The sequence below is a fragment of the Melospiza georgiana genome, chromosome 8 (genome assembly GCF_028018845.1).
Source record: "Melospiza georgiana isolate bMelGeo1 chromosome 8, bMelGeo1.pri, whole genome shotgun sequence".
NCBI classification, from domain to species: domain Eukaryota; kingdom Metazoa; phylum Chordata; class Aves; order Passeriformes; family Passerellidae; genus Melospiza; species Melospiza georgiana.
Window position 1 is genome coordinate 24,261,725 of NC_080437.1, and position 20,011 is coordinate 24,281,735.

Here is a 20,011-nt window from a genome sequence, read left to right on the forward strand (position 1 = left end):
CCTTCATTAGCTCTGTTGCCCTTCTCTGGACTCACTCCAGCACCTCAATATTTTTCTTGCAGTAAGGGGTCCAAAACTTGGAATTTGAGGTGCAGTCTCACCAGTTCTGAGTACAGGGGGATGATCAGTGTCCTGGTCCTGCCAACCACACTACTTCTGATACAAGCCAGGATACCACTGGCCTTCCTGGCCACCTGGGCAACTGCTGGCTCATGATCAGCTGCTGTTGACCAATACCCACAGCTCCTTTTCTGCAGGGCAGTTTTCAGCCATGCTGCCCCAGCCTGCAGCTCTGTGTGGGGTTGTTGTGATCCAGGTGCAAGGACCTGGCACTTCAATTTCCTGATTCTCATAGTTGGCCTTGGTACATTGACCCAGCCAGTCAGAGATCCAGAGATCCCTCTGCAGAGCTTACCTACCTTCAGGAAGACCAACACTCCACTCAATTAAGTGTCATCTGTAAATTTACTGAGGATACACTCGACCCCCTTGTCCATATTGTTTATAGAGATACTAAACAGAACTGGCCCTAATACTGAGCCCTGGGGAGCACTACTGGTAACTGGTGACCAGCTGCATCTGACTCCATTCACCACCACCCTTTGGGCCTGGCCAGCTACTCCATGAAAATGCTGCAGGACATGACATCAAAGGCTTTACTGAAGTCTAGGTAGATACATTCACAGCCTTTCCCTTACCACAGATCAGGCTGGACAAGCAGGACTTGCCCCTCACAGCCCACATTGACTGGACCTGATCACCTGTTTGTCCCGTATGTGCCCCGTGATGGCACTGAAGATGATCTGTTCCATGACCTTCCCCAGCACCAAGGTCAGACTTGGTGCCTGTAGTTCCTCAGATCCTCCTTCCAGCCCTTCTGGTGTAACAAGGCTGGTAATGTCTTGTTTTGCAAGAGACATTCATCATTCACAGCTCAGAGCAAACCTGAAAAGGCACAGATGCAAACTTGCTGATTGTCAGCTGAGCAAACTGACTTTGAATGAGAACATTGATGGGACTGTGCACTCCACTTTGTTAATACACAAAGATGGGGCTTCATTCCTCTCATTAATGACTGGAAGAGCTGTCAATTTTCAGTCTGGCAAGTGCCCAGTGAGCTTGAGCCTATCTGAGATTTATGGAATGTACAACCTACACCTTTCCACCATGTGCTGAACTGCTGAGTTGCACATGACACACAGGAATAGCACCTATTCTTGTGAGGTTTTATCCATCAATCTCGCCTCTAGGAAACTCCCAGGTAACTTCAGATTGCCCTGAGGCCATACTCACTGTGTTTGTCACTGGTTTACAGAGGATATCCCTCATGGTGTCTGATACATTTATAATAAATATATTACATGGGAACAGAGAATATCTCTTTTCCTACCTTCACTGCCCCCAGGGAAACTCTCACAGGATCTGGGACAAACCTTTAAGTTCTTCATTTATGTGATGTCTGGATGTCAGATGAAGATCCAGATGTGAGTAATGCAAGTGACCTTAGAGATCCTGATATGGAGGCACTTCTACTGGAGGAGTTGCCTTCAAGTCACTTACTGGGAAGATCAGGCCACGATCTGCTGGGCAGCAAGATGCTGCAACTATGAACTCCATTTTCTCCAGGGCCAATTGTCTATTGCTTTCACAATTAGAAGAAAAGTTACATGGTTTATTTCAGTTTGTTACTGTCTCATGCCTTTAACTGATCAGTTATGTGGGTATAGACTGCAGTGGCTATTTGAAAACTCCTGAGATTGCAAAGAGCAAAAACTCAGGTGCCAGCTGGATCCCAGTATGACTCCAAATCAACTCTTACAACCATCAAAACTTCTCCAGACAGCTGATAGTGATTTACTTTGAGAGAATGGAGATGGAGGCAAGTGTCTGACCTCCACACAAACTATTTATGTTGAGTCACTTGAGGTCCCACATAAGATGAAAAGTTCTTTAGTGCAGTATCAGGAAACTCTGAAAGAAAATGTGTCGCCACCTGAGGACAGAATTTGAAGTGTGTTGATCTGATTTTTCATATTTGAAGGGGTTCCATCTCTCAGTACTTGATCCAAAGAATCTACTATAGTAACAAGTGCCCAGTAATAAAGGTAATCACGTATTTGGAAGTAAATATCAGGTTGTCCTACGAGAACTGCTGTCCTACAAGAACTGTCCTACGAGAATTACATATTTGGAAGTAAACATCAGGTTGTCCTGTGAGAACTGCTTTACTCTAATGAGCATTACTGTAGGATACGAGACTGCAGAATCAACAGTTATGCCCCCATTTCCCAACTGATAACTTATCTATGTAATGCACAAATTCACATTTCTCTGACACATCTTCATGGGAATTACAAGACTATTTCAGGAACTAGCACTTTAAAATATGCATTAATTTCATTAGTACAGCTAAGGTTTTATAATCGCTTTAAAGATAAATTACATTCTGGAACAGTTTATAAGTAACTGTTTAGCTAACAAAAAAAACCCTTAATAAGTTTACAAAGTTATTTCTCTCAAAGTAAATGTTATCCTTGTGTTTTAAAGTTATTAATAAAATGAGTTTAACATACTTACTCTTTATAGAACAGATACTGTATTTGACTACTCAAGAAATAAAATTACTATTATCACACATTGACTCATACTGCTCTTATGAGAAGGGACAGTTAAAATCAAATGAAAATTTTGAATCTCAAATTTTAAATCACCTAGAATAAATACTACTGCATTAAGAAAAGATGGATTTCTGTGGAAGAGTATTACTATATGTAAAAGAGTATAAAGAAGGGTATTACTAATATAGCTACAAAAAACATACAAAACCTTTTGATATATGAAATTTGCTGTTATTTTTCAATGTGCAAAAATCAGGCTAAATTGAGTCTGAAAATTGTAATTCTGTTTAACACAGTTTTTATAGAAAATTTTTAAAATAGAGGAATTTAAAAAAATGTTGCTGATATTCTGTCAACAGCTAGTAGACAGTTTGCTAGACCTCAGAGAGCAAAGAATGAAATTATAATTGGATGAAGTAAAAGATAGACCCAACCAAGAAATTAACCCCTGATAAAAACATACATTTGCAAAACCCAGCCAAGAGCTAGAATGAATTATTTTACTAGGTTAAAAAAGAATTAATATTGGCTCTACGTTCATTTTAACATATATACAAACATTAACAATCCCAAGGCTGCCTATTAGTTCACAAATGGCATATTTACAGTATTTATGATATTATACCCCATGTTGGGACATCCCATTACAGAGTCACGGTGGGAAGCTCCATACTTAAGGTGGATTCTGCAACACATTGCATCTTTCCAGTTATTCTCCTGCAGTATGATTACTTTGGGGCAAGAATTTACCACTTGGTTTCCGCCCACAGGGGAATCTCTTTGGAAGCTGACAAACTGATTTAAGCAGCTGTGGAATAATTTACTGGGTCTTGAGTTTTATTAAAGGAGAACAGGAGGCGTTGAGAGCTTTTGGTGTTTTATGCCACAAGAATGTTTGGCTTAGTAACTGTCCACTTTCTCTTTGACTTTTCCCTTGCCTCCCACAAGGATCATATTTGACTGCCATTAGAATGTAACCATTGGTAAGTGCATCTTTCCCAAGATGTATGCCTAACACAGCCCTAAAAAATGTACGTGGTCCTGGGATGAGAGAAGACGCCAAAACAACAGAGCCCAAATCAACATGAGGTGCATATAAACAAAAACAGTGTTTAAATACAAAAAATGCTTCAGCTGATACATTTCTAGATTCCCAAAAGTCTAATGAGGAAATGTTAAGCAGCATTATCCTTCTACAGATGAAAGAACTGAGACAGAAAAGCAGAATATGGCAAAGACAAAAGATATCTCAAAATCTGGTGTTATAATTCCTAATCAAATATTCCTCCTGTGAGACCTCATTGCTTACTACAAATAAACTATTTCCTTCCTAAATTTCAGTTGTTAAAATAACTTCTGAACTTCTCTGCAAAAAAGGGATGCTGTGACTCCAACACTTCCCCCACAAAACACTGGAAGGATTAATTAAGGTTTGTGAAGCACTGAAAGTGTAGGGGAAACCCCCAGGAGGCAGTCCCTATTTCCATATTCTGACCAGAACTTGAAAGGCATGCAATAAATACAGCCTGGGGCACAGAACAAGCAATACGAATAAAATAAAATATTGAACAGCTGTTTGTTAAGTGAATACAGTTCATCCCACACGCCAAATTTTTTTTCTGCCTTAGGCTGCAGGGAGTGAGAGGCTGAAACAAAATGTTACCTTGAAGGGTTAAATAGTGAAAAAGTTATAGAAAATTGGAACTGTTTCTTACAAATGAAAATATTAAGACAATCTTTACAAGCAGAACTGCAAGCCCCACTCATTATTATATTAGAAATACAACTGGTTAGATAGCACAAAAAGTCTGTTTTACCAGGTTAACTTCTGTGTGGAGATGCAGTGCCTTTTGGCTTATAAAAGCTATGTGGATACCACCAAACTCATACAAAGCCCTGATTTTATAAAGAGGGCTGAGGAGAAAAGATTACATAGCTCTTATAAAACTTGGAATATCCCAAATACTACAGTAAGCAAAGATGGTGAGATCTCCTGGAAGTGAACCCCAAAGGAGCCCAGCTCACCCACAGCAGCTTTCCTCCCCAGCTCAGTGCTGCCCACCCAAAGCAGGCAGCACGGAGCTGCCGGTGGGAGTGAGCTCAGAACTCACCCACCCAGCCCGTACGGCTCGCTGCGCGCAGGGCGCCGGCTCTGCCTCCGCCTGCAAACTGACAAGAGTTCATTTGCTGCTCAGCATCACAAAGTGGAATACCTCAAAATAAAGAGAGCCTGTGTTCTGACTGGAAAAATGAAAGGAAAGCAGCACAGTCGCTGTGCACGGTGTGATGGAGCCTCACTCTTCTACCGCAACTTCTTCGGGTATTGCGGGGAAGGAGAAAAGAATTGTCTGAAAACAACGATACAGAGAGCAAGGAAGGAAAAACAGGAACTGTGGTAATCAGAAGGAGCTGCATTCCCACTGTAAACATAAATATTATTTTCTAACATTTCTTATTTTCCTTTCCAGAAATTGCTCTGTAATATCACTTTTCCCCCTCCAGATTATTTTTCTCCCTTTACAAAAATAAAGATTTCCCTAAGACTGGTATTCAGGACTGACAGCCATTAACTCCAGTATCAGTTTTTCGAATGCACTTGAGAAAACTGTGATTTTCTCAAACCACCAGGAAAAAAAACCAAGTCAATTTTAGCAATTACAGCAGTCAAATATATTTAATTATAATTTCTTGTTGTTAAGTGAATAAACAAAAAATACTGGGGCAAAAAAACACATTAGAAGAAAAAACAACAAAAAGGAGCATTAGGAACTCAACCCAGTATTTGATGTCTCCTCTTTTTTTGCTACTGAAAGCCACATGGCACACAGTATTTTTAACTGAGGAGTCTTGTTTCAAATATATGCTGAGGAATCTTATTTCAAACATATACTAAATAAGGAGAGGAGTATTAAAACAGGCAGTCCCTTACTCTAATTTTATCCATCTCCCTCCTCTTCTTTCCTTGATGCAGTGAAACTTTAACACCAGACCTCGTCTCTCTCATCTCTCTCTCTCGTTTTTGTAAACAGTGATCAACATTTTCCTAAATGACCCCTGAAACGACCTACTTCGAAACTACTCATTAGTAACAGCCACGTTTGCAATATTAACCTGGATGTGGCTGTTTATTAAGATCTTTTAAGGGGGTTAGAATGAAGACACACTGCTGGTGTACAGGGAGCACAGAAGGGGTAATTTAAAACCCATGTTTTTCCTCCCCCTCGCCGAAAACATGCCCAACATTGTGCAGCTGTGCTGCCAGCTTCATCACTCCCTCCATCTCCACTCTTGCTAATTAAAAGGTTGATCACAGAACAATGCTCTTCTCATTAATTTCAGCTTTCTGATTGGGCAGGATTCCCACTCGCTCCGCCTGATCTTTTCCACACTGCTGAAGTTAATGTGACAGGAGCCCGAAGATGGATTACCCGCTGCCATATTGCCCATCACCTCCAATCAGCAGCTATCGGGGTAAACTGATTGTTCTAATTTGCTCTCATTATTTTTACAATATCAGGAGAAAATAACGCACACAGCTCACTGTCAAAGCCGTGAAAATCAGCCATTAGTTAAACCCAGACACTGAGTGGCTTTATTAGAAGCACTGCAGTTTATTGATTCAGCTTCGGTAAACTAAGATAATACCTGTCCCCTTTAAACACACTTTTTAAGGTGCACTTATGTAGCAAGAAAATATTTATTAGGATAGTTTTGGAAATGCTCGCTGTCTCAGCCTGTTATCTTGATGCGCTGGCAGACAACAAAGATTAAGAACAATGGAAGCTTGACTTCCACATAAAGAAGGGCAAAATATGCAGCATTATCTGCACGGCAGCCTGCGCGCACGTCTCAGCTACTCTTCTACAGTTTAAATAAAAATCATCTCAGGACTAGTATGGCAGGTGAATATGTAAATACACCCCATCACACAAAATACAGTACTACCATAAAGGCAGACAAGGTACAGGCATGATTGTATGAGCTGTATGTACAAGGTCAGTGATTTAGTATTGGGTTTGGTTTTCTGTAGGGTTTTTTTTGGCAAAGCAAAGGAACCTGCATAGCCCAGCATCAAAACACAGGGTCTGAGAGAAGAAGGTCCAAATAAGAGAAACTCTTTTGTATGGCTGGGAGCTACTTTTTACCCTATGCAAAGGCGTTATGCAGCCACAATTTGGGAACACATTCAGAAATGTCACTCCACACTAAAGCCTCACAGGATCCCAGAGCTAAGAAATGAATAAAGTATTGTTAGCAGTATGAAGTCAGGAAATTTTACACCACAGCACTGTTTAAAAAACACTGAAAATTCTGGACCTCTCACTGTCCCTATGTTGTATATAAAGGGTGCTACATTGTTTTGCTTGCTGCCTATCTGCATCTTAGCAAAGGGAAATGCTAAATAATGGGATTAACAGAAATATGATACCTTAAATCTTGCTAAACATAAACCCTTAACTGGTGTCTACGATGCTCTAACTGGCAATGTACTCCAAGAGTGACAGGCAGAGCACAGCAGACTGATTTTACTTTTAAATAATATCTAAATTAGATTAGTTCTTTGTGTAGATCTGCATGAACCAGAGGGGACATTCATCATTGTGCCAAAAAAGTTAAATTCACTGGGGTACGCTCAAAGTGAATGGTTCTAGACCTACGTTTTATCTCTCAGATGCATCATCAAGATGCTGTGCCAATATGCATGAAGCCAGCTAGGAGCTGCAAGAAAGACAACGGGAGAGTAACTGGATAGTAGAAAAGGTTTAATTTTTTCCTTTGTCGATTATGAATTGCTTGGGACAGCATCTGTGGTTTCTCTGTCTTGTAAGCACAGAACATCCTTTTCAAGATTTCAGCTTCTTTTTTAATATTTAAATGGCTTAAATATGAAGAAGGGTATTCTCCTCCCCCCGCCTCCAAAACAGAGGTAATTCTAGTTCCCCCTCCTCCCTCTGCTGTAATTTAAAATACTACAATTTTCATTACTGCTTTTTAATATTTTTAAATCCTCATCAGCTATGGCCATGCATTTGGGGTTTGGTTTTTCCTCCCTCTTAGAAAAGCCACCTCCTAGCTTTGTTTGGCATCTCTTTTGACCCTTGCTAATGGAGATCTCTTGGAGGGGCGTGCCATGCTTTTCCTCTTAAAATTCCTGCACTGAAAGACTGCACCACACCACACTCCACAAAACGTGCTGATGGCACAAATTACAAGCCCCCAGCCGAACACTCCAGCCCCCACCATTCGGGCAGATTTATGTGGGCTCTTGCCGACGTTATTACAAGTCAGAGTTTATTGGGAAATTGTTACATTATGCGGAGTGTCTAACAAATTGCTTATGCTGCTATAATTGGATTACAACAGCCGCTTGCTCCCACCGGTAAGATTAGGCAAGTAGGACTCCTGCCGATCTCTGAGCGTTAGCAGTAATTTTATTTGCCTTGCCTCTCTCTTTCCTAACAACATGCCTCTTTCCCTGCCAGCTGTCTGCTGAAAAGGCACAGGCTTGTTCCTTGGCCCTAACAATGCAATTACAGCCCTGCAGATCGCACTGTTTGTGCATTAAGTACAGAGCCAAAACGAGGCGAATTGATCGTTTGACTTTTGGAGGAGCCATGTGATCTCTGCGTGCGGGTGATCCGGCATGCACCACTGGGCAGTGCTGCAGTGCGCGCCTCGCCATGAACCCGCTCCTCGCTGCCTCCCTCCCCTGCCTGCTCCCAACAGCCAAGATGTTGGAGCCCAGCCCACCTTAATCCCCGTCACGCTACAAAAACAGCCTCATTTTTGGGTGCTCTCTTGCTAGGCTCAACTCAGAACTCACTCTGCCTTCTGAAATGTGATACTTGGCCACATCAGTGGCTTCCCTGCAGTGGGCTACACTAGGAAACTGCTATTACAGCATTTCATACCACAAGCTTTAGCAGAAGAATTGGACATATTTTCAAACAACTTTTTTAATTCTTGTATTTGAAAAATACTAAAAATACATCTAATGTAATGTATTCTGTACCATCTGAGGGTGCTGTCACTGCAGCACTCTTAAAAAGCAATGCTTCCCATGTCTGCCACCATTTATCACCAAAGCCACCTATGACTTGGATCCCAAACTGTCTCACATTTCCAGCATGAAGGATCCTAAAGTACTTTGTAAATGCAAGTCCAGTTTGGTTGTAACACTTATCCTGGCAAACACTTCTTAGAAGCTTGATGTGATGGATCTGGAATGAAGACCTCAAGGCTGTAACTCTTTATGCAGAGTACCCATCACCAAAACAGCAAACACAGCAAGGAACAACAGCATGTGTTCCTACACATAATACAGTCGCAGAGGAATTTTGACTAAGGATGCCAGGTCAAGTTCTACATTTTACAAGACTTCTATTACAGCTTCACTGTCTGTACACTGAGAGGATTCCAAGATGGTTTCATTTAGAAGAGACCCCTGCAGTTGTCCAGCTCAGCCTCCTGCTCAAAGCAGGGCGCTGTATGAAGTCAGATCAAGGAACTCATGGTTTCATTTAGCCTGGTCTTGTAAACCTCCAAGGATGGAGGCTGCAGACCCTCCGCAAGTAACCCGCTCCAGCTTGACTGCCATCACCACAAGAAAACTCTTCCTTGACACCCCTCAAACATGAGATGAAGTTTCTAACATCTGTGGGGGGACCTTCCAGTATTTACTGAACTCAATCCGAAATGTAATGCAATTTGCTTTATCAAGATTCCAAACCATGGAGTCCAAAATGTAGAAACACCTCCACTGAGTTGACCAAACTTTGAAAATGATTCTTCATATCAAGATTTTGCCTCTCCCCTGCCTGACCATCCTTACCGCAGAGCTGTGAGAACTGATCTCCATAATATGCTTAAGAGACCCTCAGCTACAAAGCAATGTATGAGTTAGCTTTTATATTGCTATTTCTTCAAAGTCTCTGTTGCATTAAAAAAAAACCCAAGTGTAATTCTTTTTTAATTTGTGGTTTCATTGACATGGGTGGTAAGAGAAGCAGAAATGACAACCACTCCACAATGTTTGCGTAACTGAAGACTAAAGAAGCCTGTTTACACATAGTTTAACACTCAAAAGAAACTCTGAACAGCTGAAATGCCTTATAAATAGCTCAGACCCAGAGGAAGTGCAAACGTCTGCATTGTGAATTGTAGATCTTAATTACAGACAATGGCTGGTACAGCAAGTAGCACAGAAAAAAAAAGTGAAACAGTTGCACTGTTCATGGTTGGCAATAATTCTTCAGGAAAATATTTACTATCAATCAGTTATGAGAAAAGGGACTCTGTGCTCATAAAACAGCACGTTGCTTCTCATACCAGGACCATTTTGCTTCAGCATAATCTGAATTTAAACAGCTTGTTTCCTGCGGATATAATTTTGGAAATAAATAAAACAAGTCTATCAAAATCTGGAGAATGTGTATGGTGGGGTGGAGTGGGGGGAGCAGGAATATCACATTTCTTTCTCCATCATTTGCAAAGAGGCTATTAGATCAAGATGAAGCTAAAGCATAAAGATTGTCTTGACCTAAAAAAAGAGAGATGAACTAGCAAGGAAGATAAAAGCAGTCATATTTGTGACAGGAAAATCATCATTAGGGCAAGGCTTTTAGATAAAACTCCAATGCCATTTTCTACTTCTGCTGTCTGAGAATTCCCTTTCAAAGCACCTTTTGCATGTTAAGTACTCCCAGCAATATCCCTACAATGCATGCCATTCACACAATTCTCATTACAGAGAGAATACCTCCAACAGAAGGGTAAAATGACATGCTTACATCTCTATCAGCCAGTGGCTCAGGTGGTGTTTATCCACTTTGCAACAACCTCAGACACTGCTGTCCCTCCCAGGGAAAGGTATATCCAAGACACGGTAGAGGACACTTTATTGAGGGATTTGGGGCTGGAAGCACATCCACTGACAGTCCCTCTGCATCATTATAGAGAAACTTTCATACTTTCTTCTTAAAACAGCAGAACAAATATCTCAAAACTGAAAGTTGCTAGTCAAATAATATTTGTTCATGATTAAATTGCTCTAATTTCAATCTCAGGGACTGGAAAGGCTTCAAAAACATTAGAAAACTATGCATTATCTGAAGATGCACTGACTCAGTGGTATATCACAGCAGAACTCTGAGCTGGTAGTGCTATTCATGCAAAGTAAATGCAGACACACACTCTGGAAAAAAAGAGCCATCAATCTGTGACATAAAGGGACTTGAGAGTACAAGAGGGACATCTTCAGATCAATTTGTCCTACTGCCAACTGGAACATCCAGCCTGGAACCCTAAACGCTTCTTTATTAAAGAGTGCTTGTGGCTGCTCCTTTAAATTCATATAAAAATTCCAGACTTAATGTTGTTATTGTGCAGACAATGTTTGTTCTAAAAATTCAAAAGTAGTGATGCAGAAAGAACTGACAACGGAAAGAAGATTTCAATTACCAGCTACTTCCACCACTCCTTGCTTTAGCTGAATCACCCTAGAGTGTAAATGTGTAGCTATAGCTAAATAATAAGATGCATCTTTGAAAGGAAATTTCACATAGCATGCTGGAAGTGCCAAGGCCTGTTCTGTGTTACCAAAATTAAGCACATTAGAGCTCTGTCCCACCTTTAGAAGTATGATGAACTGCAAAGATTCCCTGAAAGACAGAAAATGTTTAAAAGACCCTGAGAAGTCCCTTAGTTTGCCAGGACCTTAAAAAAACAAGGTAGGACCAGTTATGTGAGTAGCAAGCAGTGCTTAGTCTGAAACAAAAGTCTGATTTTTCAAGGGTGGTATGCATGACTATATTTTTCTTCTTCCAATTTTACTTAGATCATGGCAGAGGCAGAGAACTTCTCCCAGCTGCTGCTGCTGAGTCCAGAACTAAGAAGAAACCTGGGGGTGCTGCATGCCATTTTGAAGGTGTCTCATGAGTGCTCTCCTGCAGGGATGCCACAGGGTGCCTGTCTCTGGCACAAGTAGGAGAGAATTCAAAGTGCAAAATGAAACTGAGAACGCTCCTTTGTACAGGAGATACAGCTGAACTGGAACCAACTGCAGGAGTTAACAAACAGTAAGACCTATCTAATGAATGGAGGAAATGGGTATTGACTGAAGAACTCTGAGATCAGCTATACATCAATCTCCTGCTGGGAAAGGAAAAAGCACTTGGAATCAAAAGGGTATTTCTAGGACCCAGGGTAATGCAAAATCTAACAAACTTGAAGCAAACAGCAAAACTCAGACCTAACACACCACATAAGGGTGTGCAAAGGCAAGACCTCTGTTGAAAACAGGACTGTACACAATCCATCCAAGCAAATACTCAGCCAAGGAGACTGGAGATACACCAGAGCATCCCCCACCACACATCAAACAGAAAGTGTGAAGGTCACCACGGAAAGGTTTCCTGGGTACAGAACAGAAGAGAAACTTGTTTGCACACCCAGGAGCATCAAAAGAATCCTAGTGACATACCAGATGCCAGGGGACTTTTAACTATGTCCCTCTCTAATTGAGGATGAAGCACACACCAACACCATTATCTGCCTGAAGATACTGGCTTACAAAATATGGAACAAACAATAGGAACAGATGCTCATTTGGCCAGATTTCAATAAGCCTCATTAAAATCAAACACCCTGTCCTTGGAGCCCAGGTTCATGCTACATTTCTACCTTATTTAAACACCTAGCACCAATTCCTGAGGAAGTTGTCCACTTGTGGTTGCACACCAGTAGGATCATTAAAAGAAGCCCTCTTGCAGAGATTTTTTGATATCTAAAGAAACAAAAAGAAGGAGTTTCTATATATATGCCTGTGTGTGTACACACACATGAAAAAACACAATTAGAGACTGCATTTCCTTTTAAAAGACATTAGCTTGAATATACATCAGATTTGTTGACCACTAAAAGGCAATGGGCAGAAAGATGCCAAAAAATAACAGAAAAACTCTGGCACATGCAAGAGAAATGATGTCACAGATCACACATATGAAATCTATGCATCACAATGTATAATTTTTAATTTAAGATCCCAGCTATTCAGTCAAACATGCACATACTTGAAACAATTTCTAATGCTCCTTGTTTGTTTTTACCCAAACAGGTCCGAGTCTTATCAATGGAGTTCCAGAGGAAAAATACCAGAAAAGAAGGGCTAAGAATAAGACACAAAGATTCATAAGAATATTATATTCTAGCTTTATTTTAAAATGTGTGAATATAGCCAGTTAATTCATAGGTTTGCAAAAGGCACTGAGCACCTGGCTGCAGAGTCAGCATGACACTATGACCAAACCAGACAGACAAGTTCTCCTAACAAACACAAACTTCCTTGACTGATCAAAATACTGTGGCCCTATGCTGCTTCCCACACCTGAATATGTGTATCTGGTTTTTCTCTCTTTTATTTTAGGAAAATGCCAGTTGTTAGGTTGGTAGTTTACACTGGATGTCCTGCACAGAAGCACTTGTTCACATGAGAGTTTAACAAATGGGCAGTGCTCCAGTCTGAGAGAAGATACCTCAATATTGATACGTGTGGCCTCAAGGGAACTGCACTTCATTCTTTGAACAAACTTTTAGAAATGTCAAGCACACAATCAGCAAATGCCATTAATACAGTCTTAACAGAACACAATTATCTTTTCTGCAAATAGGTGCAGAATCAGAAATTTAGTTTCAGAAAAACCATTGCATCTTGCAGACTGACTGACACATCTGACAAGCAGCTGATAATGCAGACAGTGGATTCCAGTCAGGGCTGATACTGCACTGCAGAATCAGAAAAAATAAATAATGATTTCCAAAGTAACCCTTCCTGTGTTTCAATACAAGTTCAAAAAAAAAAAAAAAAAAAAAAAACGGAACCCCCTACATTTGGAAAAGTGCTGCAGACAATGAAAACTGCAGCACCTTCCAGTATTCACCTCCCTGACAAAACACTCCAAAGTCCAAGGCTAGAAAATACATCAATCATGGAGGATAAAACTTGCAGTGTGCATGTGGTGGGAGAAGGCCTCTGGACCCCCTAAATCCCATTTAAGCCCTTCAGCTAGGGAACATTTAAGAGTTGTGCCATTTGCCTATGCCATCACGGAACCATCTGCATGTAGATAGCTGGATTTAGAAATGCTTTGAAACTTCTGGAATTTGAAAGACAAGCTTTCTTAAAACCAACTTCATTTGGTTTGTAGATAGGCAAAAGGAAGGAGTACAAGAGCCAGGCAAGCAAGTACTAGAGGAATTATATCCCCAGAAAAGTCCTTATGGTTTTTTTTAGAGATAGATAGATAGATAGATAGATAGATAGATAGATAGATAGATAGATGGATGCACAAATATACACATGTATGTGCATGTATGTATGCATATATATATGTTTATATATGGTTTTCCATACCTATATGATGGCAGACTGTCCAAGAGTATATATACACATATACTGCCCTACAGAATATAGAGACATGATACTTCAAAAACATACACTTTTTTATTTCCAAGATGAAGTCTCAAACTCATCCTCAACAGCATGAAACAAAGTTTTGATGTTCCTGCCTTAAGCCCTACCCACACCTCTCACCACAAGCCTGCTGAAAACATAACTTTTGGAGAGCGTATTAGTTAGGACATGAAGCTGTTAAAGTATGTGATTTTATTTAAAAGAGGCACCACCTAAATTAGCAGTACTTCTTGTGCACTCTTGCTCCTTAGTGAGGCAATCAGGTCAAACAGGACACCGTAGAGCAGATGGGGTTGAATGGGTTTACTCCCTGAGCTTGCTGTGAGCTGCTTTATGGCATTGGAACAATGCTCTGTGATGAGACAACTCAGCCAGAGTTGCTCTGCTTGAAGAGTTTCACCTAGTCTGCATCATAAAGCACCTTAGGAAGTGTGCAAGTGTGCAAGACCTCTCATGTTAAGAAGGGAAATAATGGTATCAAACTTTGTACCAGGACTGGTAGCTTCTCTCAGAAGTGCTTCTCCAGTGGAAGGTAACTGGCATGTCAAGCACAGTTTATGAGAGCTAAGCCACCTGCAAGCACCATTACAAACTTCTATGGTAGCCAATTCCCTGACAAGAGTCAAAAGTAATGGGACATCCAAATTTCACCAGCAAAAAACCCCATCAAAGATTTAGCTGGGAAATTATCTTAAAGGTCAGTACAAAAGTGGCCCCTGAAGGGACAAGGCACCTTTAACAACCAATCAAAGTATGAAAGAAATGGACTTCAAGAAGATCAAGGAATAACAACTGAAAGAGAAAACAGGCTTTTGAGTGGTCAGGTTTGTGGTGACAGAGGAGCAACAAAATGCCAGCTGGTTTCAGTAACAGATGGCTGCATGCACTGATCTGTCCTGCATGCCCATTCTAAATTTCCTTTCAGTGGAAATACAAAGCTTGCACAAGACTAAATGCATCTTTCATGCAGCCTTTGCACACATCATCATGGTTCAAATATCCTCCGTTCACAAACAGACCAAGCTGTACATTGTTTTACTCTAGCTATGCTGAATTCTAAGAAAAGAGGGTGGCTAATGGCACCACATCTTTTCCAATCACATCTACCTTAATTGTCAAGAAATTACTTTTCTGTGACAGGTCAAAAATTCATTTTCTCACCATTCTGACAGCAATATCTCCCTTGTCCCTTACCTTTAAGTACAGTGTTCACTGTATTTTAATTGAAAAGTCTTTTTGCACCTCCCTTCTGGTAGCTAAGAAAGGGAATCATGATACACAGAGCTCTCATGCGGTATTTCTAATATATATCTAGACATTTGTCATTTGAAGTTGCCACAGCTAATTACATGGCTGGCATAGGTCATCCCACTGGAAAAGCCTATTACTTGTATGGCAGAATGAACCCTTCAATCCCACATAGCTCAGAACTCAAGTAATCATTTCCAGCAGAGAAAAACAGCAAAAGAGAATCCTACACTGAAGGAAAGAAAAGCCTACCCAAAATACTTACTCTTTTTTAAAATATTTTTTCCTAAGCGTAATATTTAACAAGAACTTTTTGTTGACTAACAATGAACAATTTACTAAAAATCCCTCAAAACCAAAGCCATTCTCTTACTTACTTTGGCCACACAATTTTCAGTCTTCATAGCAGTGCTTCCTAGACATACTGTTTCCTGGTTTAAGCACAGTCTGGCACAGCTGTTGTAGGTCTGCAGAAAGATTAAAATGGTTATGAATAGAAGAACACAATTTTCTTTCAGGCACCACACTTTTGGCACAGGAACCTACACTAACTCTACAACTCTACAACATTTCCTTTTTCTAAGATGTAAATGTTTCAAAGCAAAATAAACTAGTTTATAGCAAAAATCTATGTTCAGGGCATGCATGTTCTCTGAGAAGCCATGTACAATTTTACAGTATGGAAATATAAAGATTTTTCTTCACTGTTCCTTTGAAAATGGGAAAAAAAATCTCATCTCAGTTTTCGTTCTTTCACAAAATGCTGCATGATGGAATAATTAAAGCAAGGTGATTTCTACACACTGGTTATCAGAGAATACATCAAATGTGAATAAATACCTGACTTTATCAGAATATAAAATGTAAAATACACAGGACACAAGGAAGGTTATAATCAGAAGGGAGCAAATGCAGACCACATTTCATTGTTGTATTTAATCTTCTCAGTTATGTAAAGCTTTCTAAATTTTTTTAAAGTAGAATGTCTTTTTTCTTTAATGCTGTCTTGCCCAGGTGACCCCCAGTTGGGGCTGCAGACTTCTGAGTCTTTGCATCACTCCTATTCTCTCACCCTTTTGAGGGAAGTGTGAAAAATACTTACAAAGTGGGCTTAAAATAATTTGGTTGACTTGGCTGCTTAAACTAGTATGCCTGAAGAACTCAGGAGCTTCTAACTGAGGCTCTTCTCCTCACCCCCAGCACCTTTGCATCTAAGAGCTTCAGTGTGGGATTAATACACCAGCCACCATTTACAGAAAAATGCTCCCATGCAAAAGTGGCAGCTCAAAAGCAAGCCCCAACTTGATTTGTTTCAAGAGTAGAAAGTGGACCACAGAGAAGATGCTGCCACCTCAAAAAGTTGTGTGGGGAAACCTCAAGAAAGATGCTGAAAAATAATGAAATTAAACTTGTTACAAAAACATTTTCAAGAGCACTAAGTAAAGCATACTAACGTTCATTATATTTTAAGATTGCCTTAATGGGAGGATGCACAAAGACTTGTAGTGAGCTGCCTGTCAGTTATCTCCCTGTAATACTCACTGGCAATCTCTGGAGATGGCTTTTTTAGGGCTCGCTATGATTTCCATTTGCTTGATTTGTAATGACTTCAACCCCAAACCTGCAACAGGTTACAAAACCTGTGGACAACACTGGCATATAAGGCTCCTAAACTTCTCCCTCTGCCCCAAAGCTCCATCACCAGAGCCAGATTCCCTCAGCGCCAAGAACCAAAAAACAATCTCCCTCTCTTGCCCCTCTGCCAGAGGCCTGACTCTGCAAAATGTTGTCAGCAGCAACACAAAAACTGGGAGAGGGGCACATGGCAAAGGATGTCAGAGGCACGGATGCAAAGAGATGAAAAGGAGTTTACGTTGAACAGTAGGAGATGTGCCCACAAAGCCAGTGCTCCCAACAGCCCCCAGCTCAGGTAAGCACCAACTGACGGGCACTGAGTTATAACATTCACCTAAGTTCTTATGGTCCTCATGAAACATTCCTTACTGCACACCATGGGAAATCAGTATAGTGGCTTGGGTGGATCTGTACTGGACCAGCACAGTATAAACATTCTTGGAGAAATTAGGAAATCACAGTCCTTTCCACCTTACCTGTTTATAGAGCTCCTTTAAAGTTCACCACGAAACAGAAACAAAAGAGAGCACAGAAGCCCTATCTTCTCCATTGCTTTAGCATTCATGTTTAATTTCTCAGCTAGCTCTCTAACCAGAAAACAACCAGTGACAGACAGGAATGCAGAATATTCTGGCTCCAGCAGTTCTCCTCACATGTCACAACATTGATATCTGCTTTGACTAGCAGCCAGCAAGCAATTTCTGTCTCTAGACCCAGAAGGAGAAACTGAAAAATTCAAACACATGAATTCTTTCAAGGTGCTGCACAGATGAACAAAGCGCATCTTTCAGCAGGAGAGGCTCAGATTCAAACTGGATTAGGCCACAAGCAAACAGAAGTCTGACTGCCTCTTGCAAATATTTGCCAACATCATAAAACCATCATCCTGGTATGCATAAAACTTTCTCCTCAGAAGAAAGATCAGAATGGTATAGACTGCTATAAACTGGGGCTTGGATATAGCACCCCAACTGATAGACAAAAGTCGATACCATCTGCTTTGCACTGACATTCAGACAATACCATGCAAACTTCATTTTACAGGCATGGTATTAGTTAAATTCAACCAGATTGTGAAGGCAAAAAACCATGAAAAGTTGGTAAGATTCTTTGTTCAGTTTTCACATTTGTGTAATTTAAACCATTTATTGTAAATCTGATTTTTTTCACTTGCAATTTAACTCCTAGAATTCCATAAGCAGTATTTCTGCACAACTTGTCTGCTACATACTTTAAGTTTTATGAGGAGGCCTGATTGAGGAAAGTTACTACTAACTCCACTTTGCAGATCAAAAGCTCAGCCACATAAACATTTACTGAAAGCAACAAGGAAGTCTGTGGCTCTGTGAACTGAACCATGAACTCAAATCTTGTCAGTCTTTTTCCTCCCAAGACAAGTATGCACAAACCTTGGTTGCATGCCAGCTTTTTAAAAGCTGGGCTTGAAACAGGCTTTCTCCACATTTACAAATGGGAAAGAGCAGACAATCCAAACACAAATGTGAAATACCAAATGCTAAACCTACAGACATCAGCATTTTCTGAGAATGAAAGAAGTTCACTATGCACTATTCAAAAGTTACATACATTTCAGAATGCAAATACAAATAATTATTCTAGTGAATGGCTTAATTTTGATTACTTTCACCCACACATTACATCTCCAGCAAGAGTACCAACTGAACTTCCAGCATAACTTGTTTGTCAAATCCCACAATACCAGGACTACTGACATTTGACAGAACTAGTATAGCATAAATTTAAAGAAGATAAAATGAAACACTTCTTCACACAGTTGGCAGTGAGCTTCTGGTGTTTCCTGCCCCAGGACATTGTGCAGAGAAACATCATCAGAAGTGGAAAAAGGGACTAAACAAACTCATGGACAGCAGCTCCACAGATGCCTGGCACAGATATCTTCCAGACATCCCCAGTGCAACAGCAGTAGATGCTGCAGGGACAGGAGGGCAATGAAGCACCAAAAGAGGCCAGACTTCCTTGCTCCCATTCAACAGCACTTTCCACTGACAGTGCTGGAGTTGGCTATGGATGAGGTGACTCTGGGTCTGACTGACCTGGGCATTCTCATGCTATCAATACACCACTCTGCCCTTTGAAAACATGCCAAGGAACTTCTTCCCAACCTTTTCAACTACAGAAGGAGAGAAGAACATGCTTTTACAGTAAGAGCCAACTTTTACACAGTAATTTTATTACATAAGGATTTATGTATGTGCCAAATTACCAGATGACCATTTAGTCCTTCAGCAGCTCTTTGTTTCTCAGTAGAAGTAAAAGGGAAAAAGGGAAAACTAAGAAGAGCATATTTTGTGGATTCAACACATAAGGATGCATATTTGAGAATAAAAAATAAAGTACTCTTCAGTTTGACATACATTACTCTCTTTTCAAAGTTACAAAGTTCTTGTTATTTTCAAATTCTCACAGAAGAATGCCTTAATTAGCCTTGTGGAATGCATAAAGAGGGCAAAGAAGATTCACACACATGTTCTACAGTATGTTTGAAAGGGTTGAAAGCAAAACACAGAAAACCTAGTTCTCCCTTAAAGTCCAGAGGAAAAAGAGGTAATGTCACTCTACTTGACAGGTCTCAACAGAAATGTACTGCCAATGTTACAAAGAAGCTGCATCAGGCTCATGAGGCCGGGTTGTAAGAAGCTTGGAGAATATATTGTCAAGGCAGTGCTACATGGTAGTCTCCAAATGCTTTTTGGTAGTCTCCAAATGGTTTTTGCAGGCAGCAGTTACTGGCTACTGAGACACACAAAATGGCTGCTGGACACAGAGATTTGGCTCCATCTGATATTGCTCATACTCTAATCGTTATTGTGAACAGGTCCGGTGAACAGACCAGTGAATTGTGAAAGCAGAATTAATGTCACATCATCAAGTAATAATACAGAACCCTTCATGTTAGGTGAAACATTTGATGGTGTCTGATGCTACACAGCAACGTAAGAGTACCTCCTTCCATTTGTTCCAACGCCTATGGGAACACTGACTCACCTGGAAGAAAAGC

At 40.5% G+C, this 20,011-nt stretch overlaps 1 protein-coding gene across 4 annotated transcripts in view; it reads right to left on the reverse strand.

Annotated features, from left to right (window-relative positions):
* Positions 1–20,011, reverse strand: part of BTRC (beta-transducin repeat containing E3 ubiquitin protein ligase) — a 114,857-nt gene that overhangs the window by 38,157 nt on the left and 56,689 nt on the right. For all 4 annotated transcript variants that reach the window (XM_058029529.1, XM_058029527.1, XM_058029528.1 and 1 more), the window contains one exon: positions 15,714–15,803. In XM_058029529.1, the coding sequence (XP_057885512.1) occupies positions 15,714–15,803 (90 nt within the window). The remainder of the gene's footprint in view (positions 1–15,713; positions 15,804–20,011) is intronic.